The 23,073-nt window shown below is 45.7% G+C and overlaps 1 protein-coding gene across 2 annotated transcripts in view; it reads left to right on the top strand.

The window, feature by feature from the left end:
- The first annotated feature begins 7,960 nt into the window (after positions 1-7,960).
- Positions 7,961-23,073, top strand: part of FGFRL1 (fibroblast growth factor receptor like 1) — a 151,296-nt gene continuing 136,183 nt past the window's right edge. Inside the window, exons 1-2 of one of the 2 annotated variants that reach the window (XM_054391657.1) lie at positions 7,961-8,025; positions 8,757-8,866. In XM_054391657.1, coding sequence (XP_054247632.1) covers positions 7,961-8,025; positions 8,757-8,866 — 175 coding nt within the window. Of the gene's footprint in view, positions 8,026-8,585; positions 8,597-8,756; positions 8,867-23,073 lie in introns of those variants that run through there. The other variant, XM_054391658.1, reaches the window with a different exon arrangement.

The raw sequence follows: 23,073 nt of genomic DNA, 5'->3' as shown, positions 1-23,073 counted from the left end.
GATACAGTGTGGTTAATATTTAACCCTGCCTGTGCCTGAGGAGGGTGGGATGGAGGCTCTGCCTGTAGTCTCTGGTGAGTCACATCCTGGTGGATATTGTAGCCATTTTCCTTAGGCTGTGGGCAGGTAGGCTGTGATCCTCAAGTCCGTCAAGGTTTGTCCTCCCAGTGCAGTCAGCCTCCTGCCAGCTTTGCCCTGTGCCTGCAGCTGCCCTGCCAGTGCTATTGGATGAAGCCATGGGCACAGCACCAGAGTAAGGAGAGATTGATCAGACAAATTTTGGTCCAAAAGGTCTCCCCTGAGCTCAGGGGAAGCCTGTCTATGGATGTCTCCCTTGTTGCAGCCCCCAAGCCCTGTGTCCATGGGAACTCATCTCTAGACCCAGTCAGTTTCCTCAGGCAGCTTATCCCCTGGTATGAGTAATGCCAAGGCTCAGCCCTCATGGTGTTGCAGTTGCATGGGCTTAGAGCCATCCACAAGCTAGTACCCTGCCTTCAGCCTTCACTTCACAAAAAATTAAGCTCCAGGAGGAGTGTCCTAGACGAAAACCATTGAGGACATAGATGCATCTTCCAAGCAAACCCTAGTGTTGTCCCTGAGCAGCCCAACCTGGCTGGATCTGCATTTATGGGAACCAAGGACAGTTTCTCAGCAAACCCTGAGCAAAATGAAGTTCCTGCTGGTTCAAGCAGAATAGAGAATGAGACTCCTCAGGACCCAGCACTCCTCTGCACTCAGGGGACATATCCTCACCCACCGATGGCTAACCGTATCCCTCTGCTCACTGGAGAGAGAGCAGCACAGTCCTCCCACCTCATTTTTCAGCAGGCATCCCATTCCAGCCTTTCCTATTATTATTATTTGCATACAGATAGAGAAGAGTGAAGAGATTTCCTAGGAGGATTGTTTCCATATGGTTTTGCACATCAGAGTAAACAAGGCATATCTGTCAGCTATATGGTTAACATGTTTTTGGTGGTGTTCCTATCCAGAAAATGCAGCTGCATTATATTCCTGATAAAGTGGAACTAATATTCAGCTTCAGCAAGAATGATAATAAATGAAAGACATTTCAAACAACACTGATTGAGGCAAAGTGTCATTCCCTCCCACCCCCTCAAAAGGCTTTATTTTTTTGCAGAGTTGCAAAAACCCTGATGCCTGGCCTGAAAATCAGGAAGATTCTGCTCCTGGTTACACTGGTATGAATCTGAAATGGCTTTATTGGTTTCAGTGGGTTTGTCTGAGCCAGCACCCCAGTCACTGAGAGCAGGGGCTGTGCTCTGCCTTGCACTCTGCTTGATTGCAGGTTCTTCCTGTAGATAATTTGCTTTCTTTTAGTTACAGACCCAACCAGAAAGAAGGAGGTCATGTTAGCACCACCTAAACTCAGTGCCTCTGACATGAAGCATGTGGCTATTGCCCAATATTCTATTGTTGACAATTAAAACACAAACATACAGTCATATTTTTGGATGAAACTATACAAACATTTCAAAACAGTTTATGCATGCAGATTTGTGTGTTATCAGAAAGCACCACACATGCACAGGGAAATTATGGAAAATGCTGAGAGATTTGAAAGGAAATAGTTTGGGAAGCTGTCTTATTTTTTTGAACATAAATCACCAAACAGTTTCCCTTAACATTCCTCACGTCTGTGCAGCAATTAATATTTGACATTTCTGTTTTTCACTATGTCTGTTGATCTTGGGGGGGGGGGGGAAGGGGGGGGTGTTGATATTTTTGTGTGTCTCCTTTCATGTTTGCTACATCTGTTTTCTAAACCCAGCAGAGACAAACCTCCTTGCACAAGAGGATGATGTGAGGTAGCAGAGAGAGGAGATTTAGGTCTTCAGTACTGTGGTCACCCAAATGGGATATTTAAATTTGGCAATGCATGTTCAGAGTCTTCAGCTCAGACAACCCACATTGAATAGTTGCTGCACAGATAAGTCTGTTGGCTTGATCAGGGTTTTGTTCTCACTTTCAGTGGTTCCAATGTCTCCAATGGGATTATTCTTGTACTAGCCAGATGTAAAAGGAAAGCAAAATCAAATCCTTTATATATCAGTGTCAGACTGACTCCAAGAAACCAGTGTTGAGTGATATAAAGGACAAGGGGCCTGATGAAGGATGTGTTTATGGAGAACATTTGGAAACTTTAACTACTTGTAGTTTGAGCAAATGCTGAGTAAGGGGACTGCTGCAGACATTTAAAAGTGGATAAAAGGGCAGAGCATACACAAGTTACTTGATGTGATGCAAAGGGATACAAGAAAGAAGAATGAGACACAGTTAAAGAAAGCAGAAGTAAAGGTCTTTTAAATGAATGGCAACCCAGGCTGTCATAAGCTTTTCATACTCTATTTCTTGTCTGAATAGCTGAGCAACTTCTGGGAGTTTGGAAGTGATGTGCTGAGTGCCAGATGTGGTTTGTTCCTGCTATAGCAGTCATGGTGGTGTGGTCACTGGGTGGAAGGGAAGCAAACTTTGCTGGGAGAGGTGTATCTTAGATCTCCTGAGAGAAGTCAGACAAAAAGACAACGTCTGGGACTTACACATCCAAAACCTTCTCTATGTTCTTGCATATGTATTGCTTGTTCAAAACCCCTTCCTTGTGCATACCCTTCCTGTAAGAGAGGAGAATTTTGCATGGATTGTAGTGGTTTGTTGTAAGAGGACCTTGTAATACACACTTTGGGGCAGAGAAGTCTGTTTGAAGTTGTCACCCAGGGAATATTGGTCTGTACTTCCCAGGGCTGACTTGGGATGCTCTGTCTCTCCCATGCAAAAGAGCTTTGACTTTGAGAGGAAAGTTCAGCTTAGCCTGAAGAGTTGTCCTCTGCTATAATTCATCTTGGAGACTTGAACTAAGCTGCTGAGTGTGTCTTCCATTGAGATCTTGAACTTCATTTGGCAGCCCCTTGGAAGGCAGCATGAGGGACTCGCACTGCCAATGAGATGCGTTCCTCCTGGGCTGGGCTGGCTGGCATTCCTCAGGCGCTGCCCGTGCCATGCTCGGGGCTGTCACGTTTCTCTAGTGCCAGGCAGCGCTGACACAGCGTGCCCAACCTGGCCAAGAGCGACTCCCGGCCAACGGGGGATGGTGGAAAGCATTTCCTGCAGATGCCATCATGTGCAAATTTAGCATCAATGAGAAATCCAAGCACATTCTCCAGGCACAGAGAGACTGGGTGGTGTGTGCGACTAGTCCACAGGGGAAAGATTGGGACCCCTTCCCTGGTGATACTTCAGACCAAGACAGAGACCACAAGGTAGCAGGGGGATCCTTTGGGCCAGGAAAAAAGCCTCAAAAAGCTCCATGGAAAGGGGCAGTGGAACCTCCCAGCATCATCTACAGGATACAAGGTTTGGTTGACAGGACATTTGATTCATGTTACCATCTTCTCTGCCTGACACTGGTGTTCAAGCTTCATGTTCAAAAGTTAACCTTATGCATATGATGAACCATTTCTTTCTTTGCAATGCTGCTTAAAGTAAAACATAGTCTGAGGGAACAAAAAGAAATACCAACTTTTATTAAGAAAAAAAAAAAACAAAACAAAACAGATTTCAGGACTGTATCACGCTAGTTCATCTTTCCACCTGTCCATACCTCCTGTCTGAATATAACCTATGTTAAAGCTAAGTCTCAGTTACCACAGATAGGGCAAATAGTGATTCAGCTCTCATAAAACACCAGTTTCTCTGAAAAACACAGCTTCATTCTTAACTCTAGACCCAAGATGATCAGCACAGTGACTGGGGGTGTGCAAATGGAAAGGGGTATGTTGTGCTGCTTCTCTGCCCAGCCGTGATATTTTCTGTGCCATCTTGTCACATGCCAAGTGCTTTATCAGAATGGATCCACCCCAGAAGTCTGCCCCATTAATCACATTACTTACCTTTCCCCATGTCCAGAGTGATGCCCTCAGCCTGGCATCCTAGACAGATGCTTAGGCTGACCCCAAGCCATGCCTGCTCCCCCTAGTAAGCTGAGGAGGGCTGCAGAAACAGGGCAGAGCGTGGAGGGAATGTGCCTAATCCTGGCCTTGCCCTTCCATCACCTTCACGTGCTCCGTCAGCTGCACCCAACCACCCAGCCCCGCACATCCTCTATCCTGGTGGCATGTTCCTGTGGACCTGTGCCATGGGCCCTTGTGCTCCTGCAAGGCACCACTGCCAACCCAAATCACTTGGATGGCTCAGCCTGCTCTGGGGTGCTGAGTGTGATGGGGAAATTCAACTGCATGGCTAATGCCTACAGTTTGAAAAAAATCACGGATGCAGGTTAGGAATTACAGCCTGGTGGTGTGGTGTCTCCCAAATCATCTGTAGGGAAAAAGGCAAACCAGTCAAGATGGAAGGAAGAAAACAGGGCAAAAATGTAGTCTGCGATGATGGAGGTGAGCAGGTCCTGGGAGAAAAGAGGTAAGAAAGCTGGAAAGAGTCCAAGTCATGGTTTCAGAGACATGAGGAAAGTCATTCTGGGGATGGATGTTCACTAGACCGTCACAGCCACACAAAATCTGAAAAGCCGTGGTCTGGAAACAGGGCTTTGGGAACAACTGGGATATAAATGGACTGTTAGGCTACTCCTCAACCCATGTGGAGACATGTATTTTGTTGCTTAGCATTCAGTTTTGTTTGTCAGCTCCAGAAAGCTGCTTTCCCACAGCCTTGTCTCAGGACCATGGGGTGCAGGAGCAAACTGGGGCTGTTGACTTACAGACTACTCAATCATCCTGCAAATTACAGCCAGCCCAGAAAAAACACAGCTCTGCATGTTCTTTATTTAGGTAGAAGTGCTGGGAAAACAGCATGAGATTTTATTTCTGATAAAGTAGGAGGTGGTTCAGGAATATTAATTGTTTTTGTTGTACCAATGTTTTATATTTATTCCTCCACTGCTGTATTAGGAATGAGATGGATAAATTCTACAGTGTGGTTTCAGACTGTCTTTCAGGCACCCCCAAGCCCCTTAAAAAATAAATTATGTGTATATATATATATATATATATATATGAGAAAATATGTGCAGGTATTTTTGAATCAGTAGGGGTTGTTTTCTGGTTATTTTAGACAGCAATATGGAAGCTGTGGGCTCTGTTCCCTGCCCCATGTAATCCCTTTGCAACATCACTTAGAGCCAGGCTCTTAAAAAGCCTAAAGACAGGGACTTGAGAGGGATATGAAGGTGTTCAGATACCTAAATGCTTTTCAAAATCTTCTGTACCACCTCTGTACTCCATTTTCCAGAACTTCCCACTTCAGGAGACATTTTGCTCCTTTGTAGGTGTACTAGGAGGAGAAATGTACTGTCTTGGAGATGTTGGAGCCCACAGAGGCACAAGTGGGATTTTTTAGTAAGGAAATGAGAATGGAAGAAGTGGATCCATTAGAGGGTTTTTATTTCCTTCCATGTCCTACCTGAGCTGGATGCTTGGTGCTGGGTTTGGGTGTAGTCTGGGTTGAAAGAAGGTCTTTTCTTCCAGATTGAAGCTCATTCAGACCCAGACAGGATTCACCCCATCTTTAGGCAGGCTTTGATGAGAAAGCAGGGAGCTGAACCTTGGTCTCAGTGTATGACCCAGAAAAATTAGACCATGAGTAGAAGCTCCTTGATTGTGTCCCTCTAACCGGGTGGAAAACCCTCCTATGGTAGACAGAGAGCCTACATCTGAGCCAGAACTGAGCCTGCTTTGGACTTCAGTCTGAAGAAAATTGTATAAATAGTTTTGGGGCTGAATCACTTGGATGATGATGTCCTTGGGACAAAGACCTTGACTCCTTTGTGGTGAAATGGCTGGGAAGTGTTACAAAGAGGTGTTTTACACATCATGCCTTGGGATGTGCTGTGTGGTTGAGCTTACTTTCTGGTGCAAGTTAAGAGTGATTTTATCAGAATCCATGGCATGACTATGACCATGTAGGTCAAATCCTGAAGGTTTGCCTCAGTCAACACTGTCTTTGAAGTCAATGAGGCTGAAGTTATTGCCTGATAGGAGGAGTTATCCATCTGGGATTTCTCAGATGAATGAACTTTAATAATAAAAATGATGATATAAATATGTAAAATATAAAACCAGTATTGTCAGCTGCTTTGTTTCTGGTTCAGAGGGTTTATGTGTTTGGTCTTGAATGTTTTTCACACTGATTTTGTGTATCAAGATTTAATGCTGTCAGGAACCACTGCGTAAAAATGTTTAGTAATAATAGAGTCCTAAAAGACAATAAGATGGATGTTCAGACTACTTCTTGGCTTGGTATAAGGGGTTCTTCTGGTGCCTATCACATGGAATTAATATTAAGACAGCTTCTTTTTCAAAGAGGTCTTCATGCTGGAGCACATCAAATAAGAGATCTAACAAAAAAATAACAGAGTAATTTGCTGTAAGAGCAGCTGAATCCTGTTTGAAAGTAAATAATAATTGTAACAGCTAATCTAAGGAACAAACATCTCCACAGTTTATTTTCCAGTCGGTTTAGTTTAGTTCAGTCCAGTTTCTTTCTGGAATGATTTGCATGCAATCAGAGAGATCAAAACGGCACAGCTGACCCCAATCTCTCCCTCACTACCTCCACGGTGGCATTCCACAGTCAGGGCTCTCTCCTTGCCTTGGAAAGAGGGCTGGTTTGGCAGGGACAGGTGGTGGGGGTGCATGGGGGGCTGTAGGGCTGGATGTCTTCAGAGGGCTTCGTGGGCTCCAGGGGCAGAGACGTTGTGGGGCACAGCAGGGCCCGGGGCGGGCACCGCTGCCCCCGGAGGCTGAGAGGCACTGGAGGGATGGCGGACGCTCCGGTGCGCTCCGTGTCTCCACCGCCGTGGGGCGCGAAGGGGCAGGGACCGCAGGGCAAGCTCCCTCCGTTCACGGGGCTCCGCGGGCCACCGGGCTTCCCTCCGCCGCTTCCGCAAAGGGTTAAGGGGAGCGGCAGCGCGGAGCGGGCCGGCGGGGAGAGGGCGGGGGCTCCCGGGGATTGGACCGAAGTTTGGAGCGGGGCGGCACCGTCCCGCCCTTCTCGGCGGCTCTGCCCCCACAGCCACAAAGCCCTGCAGGGAAAGTTGCTTTATCGCTTGTTTCTTTCGCCCCAGCTCCCCCCTCCCCTCCCCTTCCCCAACCCCTTTCCCCTCCTCCCCTCCCTCCTTAAACGGGATTCCGGCCGGGCGAGCCGCGGGATCGCATCACCGGGCATCCCGCGGCTGCGGAGCCTCGTCGGCTCTGGCAGGTTCCCGCTGTCCCTCCCCGCACACACACGCTCAGCCCGACCCGGAAAGCAGGAAAAATAATTTACAAGGTCTCCCCCTTTGCTCATCTCCTCACCCGTGGCTCCCTAGTGGAAAAGTCGCCCCTAAGGCCAAGCTGCGGGGCGAGGGAGGGGGTTACTAAAAAGCCGGTGGTGAAGGGGGAGGGCCGCTCCCTGGGAGGGCGCCCTGAAGCAGCGGGCAGCTCCCACCGCCCCCGGGGGGGGATGAGGTAGAGGCCGGCGGCGGAGCGCCCGGCCGGGCGCCGTGGCTGCGGAGGGCATGAGGCGGCGAGCGGCGGGGATGGGCGCCAGCGCACGGTGCTAGAGCCCCGGCAGCCAGCCAAGGTAAGTGTCCCCGCAACGCCACCAGCCCCGGCCGCCGCGGCGGCGGGTCCGGGGGAGACTAACGCAACAGCTGGGAACCGCCGGTGTTGCCCCGAAGCGGGGGACAGCACCAGTTGGCATCGCGCTGGGTGTCCCTCCCCAACCTCTCCTCCCAACCCTAACTCGCGGTTATGAATATCCCCTGTTACCGGCTGCCGCGGGGCCCCGCCGCGGGGCCCCGGGTCTTGCCCCGGGGGAGCCCCTCAGCCCGCCCGGCCCCGCCGGCCGCCCTCCGCCCTCCCTTTCCTCCTTCCCTCCCTCCCTCCGTACCAGCTCCCAGCTGCAAATTGGGAAGCTGATGGGAGAGCGTCCCTATTTGCTCTGCTGGATGCTGTACTCGGGCTGTTGTGTGTCCTGGGGGCACGGAGTGTTTAAACCGGAGAGTTTACAAGGGTGAGGAATTCAGACAGTGTTTAGAGAGTGAGAGTTTTGGGAGGAGAACAGGGTGTAATTAACGTAAACCTGATCTACCCCAGGTTTACGTTTCACAGCGAAGGCATCTTCAAGAATCTGGATAATTAAGTGCGGTTTTGCTTTGGGACGCACCTCTGGAGCATTCGGAAACAAGTGGGGCTTGGAGTGGGAGGGCGCAGAGGAAAGGCAAAATCAGCGCTGCTCAAAGGACTTGTGGAGCGTAGGAAGGCGCGGACCCAGAGCAGAGCCCGTCTGAGGGGCACTGAAGCAGCAACACAAAGTTCTCTGAGCTGCTGATGGGAGAGGTAACATTCCTCCTCCCCCTTCCCCATGTTCCTCCACAAATTGTTAACCTGAAGTCTTGTTTTATGGCCACTTGCTAGAGTTTTGTTTGCCTTCTAGACTGGTTCTCTACAGGATACCAAACAATTATGCATTAACTGTAAACTTAGAGGAGCTTTTTGGCCTCAGTGGGTTCTTGATTTATATCAGGCTAAAGCAAAGAGGAGGGCAAAGTTTTACTTGCTGAGTGCCAAGGAATGAATTATAAGTACGTTGCTCTTTTATTTGCTATTCCTGCTCTTAAGTCTTTGCAGTAGGTTTTAAAACTCTCTTAAAGTTTTGGGTTGTTTGGGATTTTTTTTTTCCCCAAGTAGTTATTTTGTTCTCTCTCTTTTTTTTTTTTTTTTTTTTTTCCCCCCTGCCTCCAGGTCTGCAAGGACAGTAGCCTGTAGGATACGGAGGGATCTGGTTTTCAAAATGGAATTGCAGCTGACGCTCCTTTTCGCAGGGATAATTGCGTTTTCTGACTCGGCGAGAGGTAAGCAGTGCGCGTGCTGCCGACGCTCTGTGGCTTGCACCCTTCCCTCTGCTCTGCTGGGCTCCTGCTCCACAAACACTCTCTCTGCCCTCAGAGGGACCCTGCAGGGGACTTGCTGTCAGTGAGGACTTATGCCTGGCATGGTGCTTATCTGCGTGGGAGTGCAGGCTCGTGTCCGTGTATCGTGCTTACCTGCATCTCTTGGGGCCACTGGTTTGGATGGAGTGTGGCTGCCCCAAGTTTATTGGGATCTCTTAGACACAGGTGGACTTGCAGGGACTCTTCTCATGCATGTGTAAAAACAGACAGTTTTAAAGAAAAGCAACTACATGCCTCTGTGGATGAGAAACAGCTCTCCTCTTCTATACTATCTCCAGCCCCATATATTCCTGCTAGCAAACTAAACAAACACCTCCATTAACTTCCTGGGTGACAGACAAATGGCAGTTCCTAACACCGAGAGCATATTCTAACACTGGGGAGCAGTTGATCAGATTTCAATAAATGGGTTATCCTACCAGAGACAAATTGAAATATGTTCACCTGGGAGTGATAAGGGGTGTGAAAGAAAGAATTTTCTTTATGAGAAGGTGCTTTAAGCAACGCTCTGGGATCAGAGCAGAAGGAGCAGTGGCTCCAGCTCCTGCCTGTGCTGTACCTCAGTGGGTGCTGTCCTTGGAAAGCCTGAATGAGAAACTGTGCTTTCAGCTCCCCTGGCTCTGGTCACAAAGGAGGGTCTGCGTTGTTTCAGGACGGTGTGGGTATGGCTTTAGGATGCAGATTGCTCCAGCTGCAATTCCCAACAGTATCAGAGTTGCATGAACTGTTGAAAGACCCTTAAATTGCTCAGTGCCATGGAGTGGCAAATTATAGAAGGTTTAAACTTGCCCTTTACCTGGGCTGCAACTTGCCAAAAGTAGGGTAGGAAAGGAGAAGATGAGTGTTACTGTAAAGACCCCAGATTTGGTTACTGTCTTGCTTTATTTTCATTCTTGGCATTGACTCCCAAGCAAATATTTTGTGGAGGCAAAAGCGCTATAAAATGATTTGGCTGGAAGCTGAATGAAAAAGAAAACAGTGTACAGGCTGTAAGTCCGGCAAGCCTGAACCCCAGGCAAGGTTTACAATGGAGACTCAGTTTAAGTTGTAGGCAGTGGGCAGCAGTGTGTGAATTAAGATGACCTCATGGACGTTCTGTGTATTACTGCAATGGACCAGAGAAGTTGGTGGAGTTCTGGAAAAGATCTGAAGTGGGCAGGAGAAGACAAAAAGATTTTTGTCTCTGTTGTGAGCCAAGTGTTGGCTGTTGTACTGGCTGACCCTGTTTAAATTTGGTTTGCGCTTATCTTGCCTGTACTCTTTATTTTTTTTCCCCTGGAGAATGAAGTGCTGAAGGCTATTGTCGTGTAAGTGACAAACTCACCAGCAGTAACTTCAGGATGTAATTGTTTTTACTATAGGAAGGTCTTTTCAGTGTAACTTTGGCAGGATCATACTGGTAATTGGGTTATTTGGACTCCTCAGAGCTGGAAAATCCATTCTGCAAGGGGATGGAGAGATGGTCCTGGTTATTTAAAATGGCATAGAAGTAGAGTTTCAAAACCAGGGCCTAATTCATGAAAAATGTCCTTCATTCATGTGTTGATATCAAGACCAGGGATAGTGAAGAAGAAAAAAGATGTCATTGCTGTAAAAACAAAATAAAATAGACAACCCCCTAACATTTAAATCCTTCTCTGTACCTCTTGAGTTTGAGAGTATTCTTGATAGCAGAGGACACAGGTGAAAGATCAACTTGTAAATGAACAGAGGTGAGACACTCTCCAGCACGTTGCAGCTTTATGTTGTTGAATACTTCATTATTGGGAGTTTATACTGAGATAATTTCAGATGCTTGGAAAAATGTGGTTGGTTGTTAAGGTACCTGTGGATTTTTTTCTTAATGTATCACATGGTGTGTTTGGCCCCTGGAGATGTATAAATGTTACCTATTTCAGGTTTTATAGACAGTCCTTTGACCAAATCTCAGCCTGAGAGTCACGAGGCTTTACACTGGAGGAAGAAGGGCTCTTTGTTTTGACCAAACAGCATTTAATATCTGTATCCTGATTGCAGATTAGATGTGTGTGTGGCCCAAAGCGTGCCAACACCTCCTAATCTGAGGTGTCAGAAGTTAAATAGGTGCTTGCTGGATTGCAAATAAGTAAGAAAGGTGGCTGAGGAGGCTCTCTGTCAAAGTGCTGGTCCTTCTCTTCTACTCATATTAGGCAAAAGCATCTTATGCTGGCATTAGGATGTTGATTTGGAGCTGGCTGGTTGTGTGCCTGTTTTCAGGGAAGGGCTGTGCTTAGTGCATTTGCACAAGGGGGCAGAGTTAAGTTGCCCACGCGCTCCAGCTTTGATATTTCCTGACAGTTGAATGCTCAGCTGCAATCTTGCATTAAATGTTATGTTGTATTATTTATGCATCTTTATTTAGGGGATGCCTTTTAAGGCAAAGGGGTGACTGATTGGGCTGATGTGGTGACTTCCCACCCCACCCAGCAAATGGGGACACCTTTCCAGTTTTGGAGCTGTGTCTGTTTGCTCTGTCCCTTCATGTTACCCAACGCGTCACACTGGTGATCTACAAAACAGTATGGAAAAGAAAGGCTCTTAGCAAACAAAGATCAAGTCTTAAGAAAGGGGTAGTACCTACACAAAGCAGGTCTGAGTTTAGAGGTCCAGGTGCTGAACTTGCTGTCTGGAGGGATGAAGGATGAGGTAGCTCTGGTTAAATTTGAACCAATGTTTTCAGGGCCAAAATTTAAGGGCATTGGCTAAGGTCTTGTCCGTACCTGTAAATGCACTGCAATAACCCTTTCAGAATCACTCAGTGACCAATCTTGTTCCAGGCTAAGGCTCCTGGAGGGAGCCTGTACCAAAAAAGCCGTTCTTGGGAGCTACTTTGGTAAACATCCAAGTCCCCTTTCTTTGTGGAGGGTGAAGACGGGAACTTCTGTGTGCACAAATTCCCCTGGTTGAGAACAAAGCCTCCATGCAGTCCCCTGAGAGGGACTGTGCATCCCGGCTGATGGCCAACGTGTAGGGCAGTAGCTTCAGCCCGATTGCCAGTTGCACCTGGGTAATAATGCAGGTCTAATGGCTGATCCCTCATGTCACTCCAGTCCTGTTCCCTCTAAGCAGCCCTATACTAGGCATAAATGTCCTCAATGTCCTGCCTTGGCCCTCCTCTGCAGGGACGAATGCCATCTTGGGTCACTAACCTTTGGTGACTATGTCCAGCAGCAATGTAGCTCCTACCAGTCCACACCTCGGGTCAGACACAGGTAATACAATCTGATATTTTCCTGCCTGTGTTATCTCAGTGACACACAATGCAATATTTGTTCCAAACCTGTCAAGTTGCCATTGTATTCACGTTGGTGACCGTATATGGTAACGTTGGGCTGTGCTTGGCTTGGTCCTGTGGCTTAAACAAGATTTTGTATGGTATGTTTAAAAGTTTTTGGTAAGAGCAAGAACAACCCTCCTGTTAGTGAGTAAACTGATATTCTGCTGGAGACTAATTAGTTTGGATGTTGATTTCATTTTCAGTGCATTGCATAGTGAGGGGAAGAATGGGACCTTAACTACTTTCTGCTCCGGTGCTTCTCTGTGCAGCGCTTCGCTCGCAAGCCTGGTCGATGCCTGCTTTACAGGGAGTTTTTGCTGATGGGGCCAACTCAAAACTCAGCTGTTTTGTGTGGAAATAATGTCCTGTGCCATTTTTGTTTCTCTTAATTTTTTGAGAAAAAGGGGTAAGATGCTAGAAGGCTTTTTATTTCTCGGGTAAAGAGTTCTTTCTGGTGAACGTTTTTACCCTTCGGTAACTCTGGGGTTTGTAAGAGTGGTAGCTGACATGGTGAAGATAAATAGTGGCAATATAAGAGAGATGGTTGTTGGCTTCTGCTTTGCTCCTTTATTCTTGTTGAATCGTTGTTACTGTATAATAATGACTAGTTTCTCACTCGTGAAAGAGAAGCATGCTCAGATCTAACAGCCTGATTCACATTTTACATAGTCACTGCACATCTTCTAGTTAAGTTTGGGGCATTTTTTGGATTGTGCTCTTGCTGAGCTTGTTCATGAATAATCTGGCAGCATGACTTGTACCTAGAGTCAATGTGACAATCTAAGAAAATCCTGGTTATTTGTTTAAACCCTAGTTCCTCCCTTCTTCTCAGGCTGTCAGCTGCTTTAAATTGTGGCTGAGTTTAAACATAAAATACAGCATGCGTCATACTGGAAAATTAGGGTTGAATTTATATATATATATTTTTTTTTTATTAGGAATATTACAAAACTCTGAAAACTGCTTAAATATATTTAGATTTTCCTTGAAAATTTTATAACTTTGTTTTCCAAGTCCATATGTTTCTTTGACTGTCATTAAACAACACAAGAATGCAAATTAAAACACATCTTTTCTGTGCTGAACTTGTACACAGAAGAGGCTAGAATCCAAAGTCACTTAGCCACAGAAGAAACTTTCATGTGCCGTGAGGTGGTGCTTGAGAAATTACAGGAAAATTATTATTTCAGGAAAAAAGTGTCACTCAAACCCAAACAATCCACAAAGCAAAATTGACACTTGCTAGCAAGTAGGACCCTACTTTTTAAGGTCTGGGGCTGCTGGCACATCTGATAGTTCCTTTTTGAGTGGTTGGTACATCTGTGTCCAGAATACTTGCCATGGAATGATCTGAATGCACTAAAGATGGTCAGCCTATGGCTGTGCATTTTAGGATTAATTATTGGAAAATATAAAAATTTCCGTTGAAGGTGGAAAATAGTAATGGAGAAGTCCTCTTGTGCCTTGTTTGAATTAAAAAACCAACCCAAACCCACAAAACCAAATAGAACAGCCTTTAGTCATAGCTTTATTTATTCAGCGGGAGTAGAACCAGTGCAGATTTCTGATTTTTTTTTTTGGTGGGACATGAAAGTCCTGTATCTGCAGTGACTTGTAAAGTGAAGCTGCTGAAAGGGGCTGTATGAGTGTATCCCAGCATTACAGGAGTCACTGGAAATGTGCTTTGTCCCCTGCCTTTCCTTAACCTGCTCGTTTCGTCTTGTTGCAAGGCGTTTGCCTTTCTCTGTTTTCTGGTGAGCTGCTCAAGCTGAAATGCATTTAATCTTCTTTTGAACATCCAATTTAGATTTCTATTGCTTATCTTGTTTTCTGTAATCAGCCTTGACATTGAGCTTTCTCTGATAATATTGCCTGCCCTCGTATTTGACTGTGTTGACACGTCCTGATCTTTTGCACCACGATGGAACAGCTTTGGTCATGTAAGGGACTTTTATAGGAGTGGAGCTCGTGTGAATGTAGAAGTTGCAAAGACCACACTGCAAGCCTATTGAGTCTGGGGCTCATTTTTAGCAGGTTTGGTAATAAGACAAAAGAAAACTATTCTCAAAAGTAAATGTGAATATTCTGATCCTGCTGCCCCGACGTCGTATGAGACACGTAGGTGCAACCCATGCCAGTTTTAACAGGTTAGGACCTGTTTTGGAAGCTGTGAGTGTTGGTGCTGTGACTCCTGCTCAGTCCCATGGGCTTTGACTCTCTCCCTGAAGGACAGTTTACACAGATTATCTGTGGTATCAGCCCCTGCATGGATCCCTCCTACATGACAGCAGAAGAGAGGTGGGCTAAGTGTAGTATTTTGGATCCTGCCATTCACCTGCTCGACCAGAGAGCTTGGACTCAATTTTTTTTTTTTAATTCCAGGAATACATTTCTGCCTGCTGCTAGCTCTGGCTGGTGGCTGGAGCATGTGCTGCCAGGGCTGAAAGCTTTAACTTTGGGTCATCCCAGTGATGTTTGTCCCCGAAGACAGGGTGCCACTCTGCAGGCGCTGTTGCTAGGTGTGGAGGGGCTGAAGGCTGGCCTGAGTGTTATTTCACAAGTTAATATATGCTGCTTGCTGCTGAATCCGTTCACATCTCTGGATTTTTTTTCCCCTCTTCTGAGTCAAATAAACACAGGCTGTGTGAAGTTTGGTTGCCTGCCCCGATTACACAGTCTCCCCATTGTATCACAGTAGGAGCACAGGATCCAGTAGTGCTGAGAATAACCTAACAGTTTTATTTCGTCTCAGTCACTCCAATTTTCAGGAAGAAATTCAGCCAATAACTCCAGGCTACTTCTGCCATTAAATGTTCAAACTTAATTTTGAGCTTCACTACGGGAAGAAAAAATGTACATTGGGAAAAGAGGCTTCTCAGAGCAGGCTAATGTTTCTCAGGACTGCTGCACCTCTATTCTCAGCCCTCTACAAGCAGCCTGGTGGGGCCCAAAATAATTTCTCCTTATGTCTGGTAAATTCCATGAAAGATTTGCACAATCTTGGGTATCCTGTCAAGTGATTGAGGAGTAATGCAAGAGGTGGCATATGCTATGTTCCACTTGGGTGGTGTTGACTTTGGTGGGTATTTTAGGAGCTGTCAGTATTTGTGCATGTTAGATAAAAACATGGCACTGGCAGACAACTGCAGAAATGGGGGCTTGATTTGTGTGATAGGCAGTTTTTAGATTTCATATTTCACTTGCTGGATCTGCTCTCACACGGCCAGTGAACTCAGGATTTTGGAGTGTGGTGCTGGCCTCGTGCAGACGCTTCATGGCAATTGTGTGTTGCTAGCTCTGCCCCAAACAAGACGTTCAGGAGAGGGTAAATGCTGGAGAACATGGAGGGAGATGTAAGCATCAGCCTACCTCTAAGGGAAAATGTAGGCTGGATTAGTGTACTGCTGCTCTTGAGAACTGGTGCAGCTGTGGATTTAAATCTTCCTTTTTCTAGGCAGAAAATCCCAGAAATGGGGGCAACTCCAAAAGAGGGAGAGGACAGTTTCCAAGGTGTACCAACCTCCCAGAGTTAGGCTGCTGTGGTTTGTTTTTCTCTTTTTTTTTTTTTTTTCCTTCTTTTCTTCTTCACTAGCAGATCTGTGTAAGTTGGAGTAACTGAGGAAGCTGTTTTTCTCAGCAGTTGTTTTCACCTAAACAGATCTGTTAACACTGGTTAAGCAATGACAAATGTCTGACAAGTTACAGGTGTATGAACCTTATGTCAAGGATGGAAGGATTAATGAGTAACAGGGTTAAACCTCTGGACATTGTGGAGTGTCTCCTCAGGGATACTGAAGGCTCTCTGGGGAAGAAATAGTGCTTGGCATCAACCAGTTATGTTGAACTGGGAGCTAAAACTCTTTCAGAGTGTGGATTACCATTCTGTGAGAGGATGCTGTGAGCCATCTCACTCACTTTCTGGGTGGGTCGAAATCTTTCATGTTCTTCTGCAGATTAACACAACATTTTGGTGGTAGTCACAGTGTCTCTTTACCCAGACAAGTAATATTATGACGTGCTTAATATATTTTTGGGCAGTTTAAAATGGGAGGGAGAAGCATTGCCACCTCAGCCAGCAGAGATCAGACTCTATGCTCTAATAAATCATTTAATATTTTAATATTCAGGGTTGCATCTTGCTCTCCATTTTAAAGGTGATAGTCCCTTTAGGGTCAGTGAGATGTGGCTGAGTAGGATTTGAATTCATAATCCTACCAAGGAGTAGAAATTGGGGCCTCTTATAAGGAGGTCGTATTTCAATTCTGTACAGGGTGGCACCAAGCCTTGGGAGGGTTCATTGTGATCTGCAACAGTTAACATACAACTAGATTAACAGATGAGAGCTGATGAATATCTTTCCTCCTCCTGATATTCACAGCCAATCAGAAATGCAGTGTTGCTGGCATCAGTTTGGTTAAGGGCTAATGAGAGTGGAGCTTTAAACTTAATCATGGCCAGGGTAGCTGTTTACCTTTCCTTGACAGGTTTGATTGACAAGGAATCGTAAACCTGTTAGGGGAACTAGCTTTGGACAGCCAATTCCTAACTGCTGGATTTGTTATCTGTAAATGTTTGCCACTGCTCTCAGCACACAGCTGTTGTTTCTGGCATACAAAGAGACAGAAAGGAGTGGTTAGAGGATGGTCAGAGCATTCTGCTCAGGGGCTGAGAAACCGTAAGGTTTGGATGGGTCAGCATTTTATCTAGACCAGAGCAAGATTGTTCTTATTATCACTATGTTAGAATGCTTTTCCTGGTTACCTGCTTGCACAAACAGAGTGGGAACACAGAATTTCTTCTCTGGAGAGGAGGAGGCTGAGGGAAGACCTCACTGCTGTCTACAACTACCTAAAAGGAGATGGTAGTGAGGTGGGGGTTAGTCTGTTCTTGCTAGTATCAAGTGATAGAATGAGAGGAAATGTCCTCAGATTGTGCCAGAAGAGGATTAAACTGGATATTAGGAAAAATCTCTTTACTGTAATGTTGGTCAGGCATTGGAACAGGCTGCCCAAGGGGGTGGTTGAGTCACTGTCCCTGGAGATGTTAGAAAAATGTGTAGATATGGCACTCCAGGACATGGTTTAATGGCCACAGTGTTATTAAGATGATGGTTGGACTCAATGATCTTAAAGGTCTTTTCCAATTGAAACAATTTTATGCTTCTGTTATTAGGGGGATTTCAAGCAATGTTTTGTGGTAGTGATGTAGAGAGGATTAATCTTGGCATTGGAAATTCAGTTTGAAACACCAGACTAGTCCTTCTTTGCATTGTAAAGTAGCCTTAGGATATTCAATTTAAAGCTAGCTAATTTCCTAGCAGGAAAAGGAACACCACCTCTCAGTGCTCCACCAGCCTCAAGTGGAGTCTCCATCTCTAGAATCATTCAAAACCTACCTGGATGCTGTCCTGTGTCATCTGCTCTAGGTGAACCTACTCTGGCAGGGGAGTTGGGCTAGGTGATTTCCAAAAGTTCCCATCCAGCCTCTATCATTCAGTGATTCTGTGAAGCTCACTCTGGGACTCTTTTCCTGATGAATACTCTTGTTGGGAGAAGAATTGTGGATTCACGTGGATGGGAATCTGTCTTTTTTTCCTATATTCTACTGCTGATGTCAAGGAAGAAAACAGTGAGGTGCTGCTCAAAAGCAGAAGTAGTCACAGCAATAGACTTGTGTAATTATTATTACACAACTAATAGTTAATTATTGCTATTTATTGAGAGTTTCCAGTGGAGAAGGCAAAAAAAAAAAAAAAGGGACCCAAAAAGTGCTGTTCAGCATAGGCAGCATTCTTCTTCCAGATAGTGTCAGGAGAAAAAGCTTGTCTTTCAGTAGAGCACAGACTAGCTAAGTGGAGTTTGAGGCTTATTTTTCTTTTATCTGAGAAAATCCAATAAATCCAGTAAATTCTTTGTGTGGTCTTCCAAGAGTTTTTCAACTTCGCCTGACTCGCAGATTGAGGGCCGTTACAGACTAGGGGTCAAGCAAGTTAATTCCCAGAACAGTGTGCTGCCCTGTTTTCAAACTGTGCTAATCAGGGTTTTGAGTCAAAGCATGGCAGTTTGCTTAGTGAAATTATTTTCCTGTTAGAAAACTACAAATAGGCTCTGACTGTTCGCATTGGCTTCAGTCGCTGGAGCACTCGAATCACATGCGGAGCAAAGCCCCTGGGGATGGACTTGCTGTGGGTCAGGGGCTCATTTCCCAGCACCCAAGATTGAACTCGTGAAAACAGGCTGAAACTTTATGGAAGGAAAGGAAGAAATTGTTACAGTCACATCTCCACCTCCAGGAGGATGGAGGGAGGGCTGCGTGGAGCCCATCTGAGCTGTATCAGGAATGTCCTTTTCCAAAGGAGGCATTTGATGGAGTTATTTGGTTACCTCTCCCCCTCACCTTTTTGTAATTGACTCTTGTTTGCTTTTTCCTCCTCCTTTCCCAAAGTTTATTACCACTGTTTAGGCAGAGGAAATGAATTAACATAATTTACTGGTTTGTAGAACAAGACACATTCCCAGCATGTCCGTATAGACATGCAGGCAGTCGCCCTCCCCGCGCCGTGCAGAGCAGAGTGTTTACAGAGTCTGGGCCCATTTAGGGAGAACAATACCCTGATTATGGAGGGCAGCCTTCTATTCCCAGAAACCAGAAGCAACCATTTGCTTCAAGCCCCTTGAAGGTACAGGCAGCATGAGCTGCAGGAATGGGGAATAAATCTGTTGTGGACACAAACCAGCAGCATTGTTCTCTGCGGAAGTTGATTTAGGGTGAGAAATGGGCTCAGGACAGACCAAGTGCCAAGCTTAAGATCTACCAGCGTGCAGAGAGATGTGGTGACTTCCAGTTTATTTTCCAATTAATAGCTGTGACACTCTGGGGGAATTATGTGGTGCTTCCTGAGCTGGCAAGGTCTGGAAGGGTTGGATGGGAAGAAGATGGCAACTGAGCCTCCAAGTGTTTCTGAACGGGCTGAGCTGAGTGGAAAGGTGCTGTTACGTATGAAATGCTGGTCATTTCTAATTGCAGTCGTGCACCTGTGCCTGGTAGATAATGCTGGAGCCATGTCATATGGAGCATTTGCTTCACATGATGTTGGGAAAGGTCAAGCATGTGATTTCGGTCCTGCTAAGTTGGGTCATTAGCAGCACAAATAGGATCCCATCCTTCCACCACCTGACTGCAGTTGCTTGGATCCTGGCAGTAAATGCTTCTCAGGTGTGATCTCATGGCAGCTGAAGATGACTGAACTTGACCCTATTACCATCCTGTCCTTGTCCTGCTCTGCTCCCGGCCTTTTAACTTCTTTGTGCCAATGTGAGAGCTCTTCTGATCTTGCTGTTGGGTGTTTTGAAGAAGTGACTTGATCAGGAAGCCAACATGGAAAAAAATGTGATGGATTAAATTGTTTAGAGGAGAGCATGGCCTGAGCTCTTGGGATAGCACAGTATGACCACAGGCAGCAGGTCCTTTCCATTTCTACTCAGGGCAGCAAAGGTCAGCACTTTGGAGGACTGAGCATTTATGTGGCCATCCATAAAGTGATCCTTTAGGAATGTAAAATGCAGGAAGTGCAAAATGTGGCAGTGCTTGAGGCAGTGAATGTGAGGACTGAAAAATTAGATTGGGATCCTGGGTCCTCACTCAGTGGATCCCATTGGAGCTGCAGAGAAAAAAAATTGTGCAAAATCATCCTCCCTGTGGGTGAGACTATTTTTCAAGGGGAGCAGACACAGTAGGTAAGCAGGGAAAGCTGCAGGGCTGCATTAACAATGCTTTTAGGGGTTTTCTGAAGGGGGGGATGTTTTTTTGTGACCTATGAGATGTGCTGGGTGAATTCTGTCCTGGGATGTTTGACACATGTCTGATGGGATGAACTATGACCCTGCACCCCAGACAAACTGTGGCTTTTGTTTGCCTGTTGATCCTTTCTTTTTGTAGAGAGGAGAGGATGCTTGTGCATGTCCCAGTACACACATGAAGGCTAAGTGGTACATTCAGGAAAATCAGAACTATTATGACTATACCAAGGCAGTAGGGATGTATTCTTAAAAAATACCCTTTAAAATCTTCCAAATCTTAGGCCTGGATGATGCAAGAAGGGCAAGCACTGATTCCCATGCTGGCATAGGGACTGCAGTATGGGCAACAAGAAGAGGGCAATGAGAACTGCTCCAGAGGCCATCCCCATGTCTGAGCTGCTGCAGTGGCTCTCTGCTGCTAGTGTAAGGGTGTGTGGTGAGCTGTGGAAAAATGTGAATCTTGGCAGCTGTCCCTAATTCAAAATATCTGGGAAACACTGACCTGGGAGGTTGAAAATACATCTTGGGGGTTTCATTCTCCAGAAGGAAAAACAGTGTCAGACTTACACTGAGAAGAGTCTTTGAAAGAAAAAAATGTGCAGTGTAGAATTGAAAGGGAACAACTTACTTATCAAACACTAACTGAAATATCAGAGGGGCAAGCCTGGATACATTTTAATAGCCTCTTGATTTGGATGCTTGTGCACTTGCAGACACTTTCCCTTCTACCCTTACAGGTGCTATACTCTATGCAAAAAAAAAAAAAAAAACAAAACCAACCAGCAAACCCCAAAATTTGTCTGAGGAAGATGAAAAATGCACCCAAGTAATTGAATGAGTGTTGTGCTCAAAGTATTCCAAACTGGAGCAGGGCCTGCTGTCTGTGGCATGTGTTGGAGTATATCTATCTACAAGACAGAGACATTATGGCAGAACTGGAGGAGGACTACAATGTCTGAAATACTAAATATTGCTCTCCCAAAGCAGGTCAGCAAATCATCAACAGTTTTGACTGATCAGCTTAAGGCAAAGTTGTTATAGCTAGCGTGATCATTTTTAAAATTATTTTATTAGTAGTGTTGGGGTCAGTGCCAAGAAGTCCTTATTGTACCAAAGCCCTGTCGTTGTGCTAAGGGTTGTCAAACCCAGAATATGTGAGAGGCAGCTACAGTCTTAAATGCAAGTTGCTAGCAGCAGCTAGTAGCTCCTTTGGGAAGCCAGAGCCATTGGGCAGGTGAGTTTTTCACCTGCGTGAACCTGAGAAAGGTGAGATCTCCTATTTGCCTACAGCACCCTGTGCAAAGCAGACCTTGCCCCGATAAGGATTTCTTACTGCTGCTGTGATATGGACCCACAGAGCTGATAATCTTGTGCCCAGACCCTGGGCAAGTGCCCAAGGTGAAACAGGTGCAAAGGTATCGTTTGTGCAGGGGCTGAAGGGCTTGTGCTGCACACCCAGCGTGGTTTGTATGTGAGTCACAAGCCTAGTCCCCTCTCAGCTGGATACAAACATCATTGGTGACTGTTGGGAGAGCTGGGCATTACACAGTGGTTATATTTTATGGCAACAATAGTCAAAAGTCCTCAAATGTAAAAAAAAAAAACCCACAACCAAAACCAAACCAACCCATACTGAGATTTTTCAAGCATTATAATTTTATCTTCATCGTGGTGTTTTCATGTATGTTGACAACAAGATCTCCTAAGAACTGTTCCATATCCCACTGGAGCCCACCAAAGGTTTCTGGTCCCTTCTGGAAAAGTGAAAAGAAAAGCCCACCTTAAATCTAGGGGAGGGAAAGAAAGTCATCAAAGGCAAATTTTTACACTAGCTGAGAAAAGGAGGTTCTTCCAAAACATTTTGTTTTGCTTGGAAAGGTTTGTGGTGGTTGTTGAAAGGGCATTTCAGTGGTAAAGGGCCAAGCAGCCCTAGGCAGAACCAACACCCTCAATTTGAAAGATTTTTTTTCAAGCAGCAGTACTGTTGAGAAGTAATTACAGTCAAATAAAACAAGGAAAATAGTTGTATGACACATCTATTTGAATTCATCCTGCTTTGAATCCGCTGAAACCCATGTAGCAGGGCACTGGAGCCGCACCAGGGGAGGTACAAACCCAAGTGTTGCACCACACTTTCACAACTGCAGAAGTTTCTGATCTCAGACACCATCTCTACCAAGTGTTTAAGCACATACTTATATTTATTTATGCAAACACTTGCTGAGGAGCCTCTTACACAGGGTGTTATGCTTAATTGAAATACGGAGGACTGAGGCATAGGCTGAAGTGGTAGCAATTATTTCACAAGGGTTCTGACACTGGGTTCTTCTTAAAATTATTTTTCTGGGCTCATGGAAATAAGTAACTCGACTTTCAGTTGCCAAAATAAAAGGAAAAAGAAACTAACTCATGAGAATTTCAGCCTTGATGATTTTGAAGGATATGTTGAAAATGTGAGTTGCTTTCATCACCCTTATTGGCTGGCTTAGAGAGCAGAAGGGAAACAAAAGAAGAAACAAAGCAAGCTTTCCATGATTCCTCTAAACCAGTCCTGTTTTTCTGGAGTCTGCTTTTTGATTTTTGGGCACTGGAGGGGCAGTGTCCCTAGGACCCAGGAGTGCCATTGTGTGAGAGCCTGAGACTGGTCGTAGACCCTCCACACTTTCAGTTCCCTTTGCTTCATCCCTCTGCCTCCCCTGCAGCGTTTTGTAGACCAAACCTGAGAAGAAAAGAAAAAGTACATTTTTGGGGTCCAGCTGAATTCAGTTTTTGCTAGCTGTTGAGGAAGGTTTCTGAGGGCTCTCCAGGGAAGAAAGGATCGAGTCAGAGGTAGAGAGCTGCTCACCCTGTACTGGAGGCGTTTATAACGCCAGGGCACCTCCCTGGGGAGTGTCTGTCTGTCTGTCAGTCCTTAGCTCAGGGGCTGACAAGGGGCAGAGGGCCTCGCCCCACCTGTTCCCTCTGTCAAGTTACAAATGAGACGCTGAAAAGCAGCCCTTGGCTTTGAGACAGCT

This window comes from Indicator indicator, chromosome 23 (assembly GCF_027791375.1).
Source record: "Indicator indicator isolate 239-I01 chromosome 23, UM_Iind_1.1, whole genome shotgun sequence".
NCBI lineage: Eukaryota > Metazoa > Chordata > Aves > Piciformes > Indicatoridae > Indicator > Indicator indicator.
Note: the sequence above shows the minus strand (reverse complement) of the source record. Positions and strands in the feature narration are given on the sequence as shown.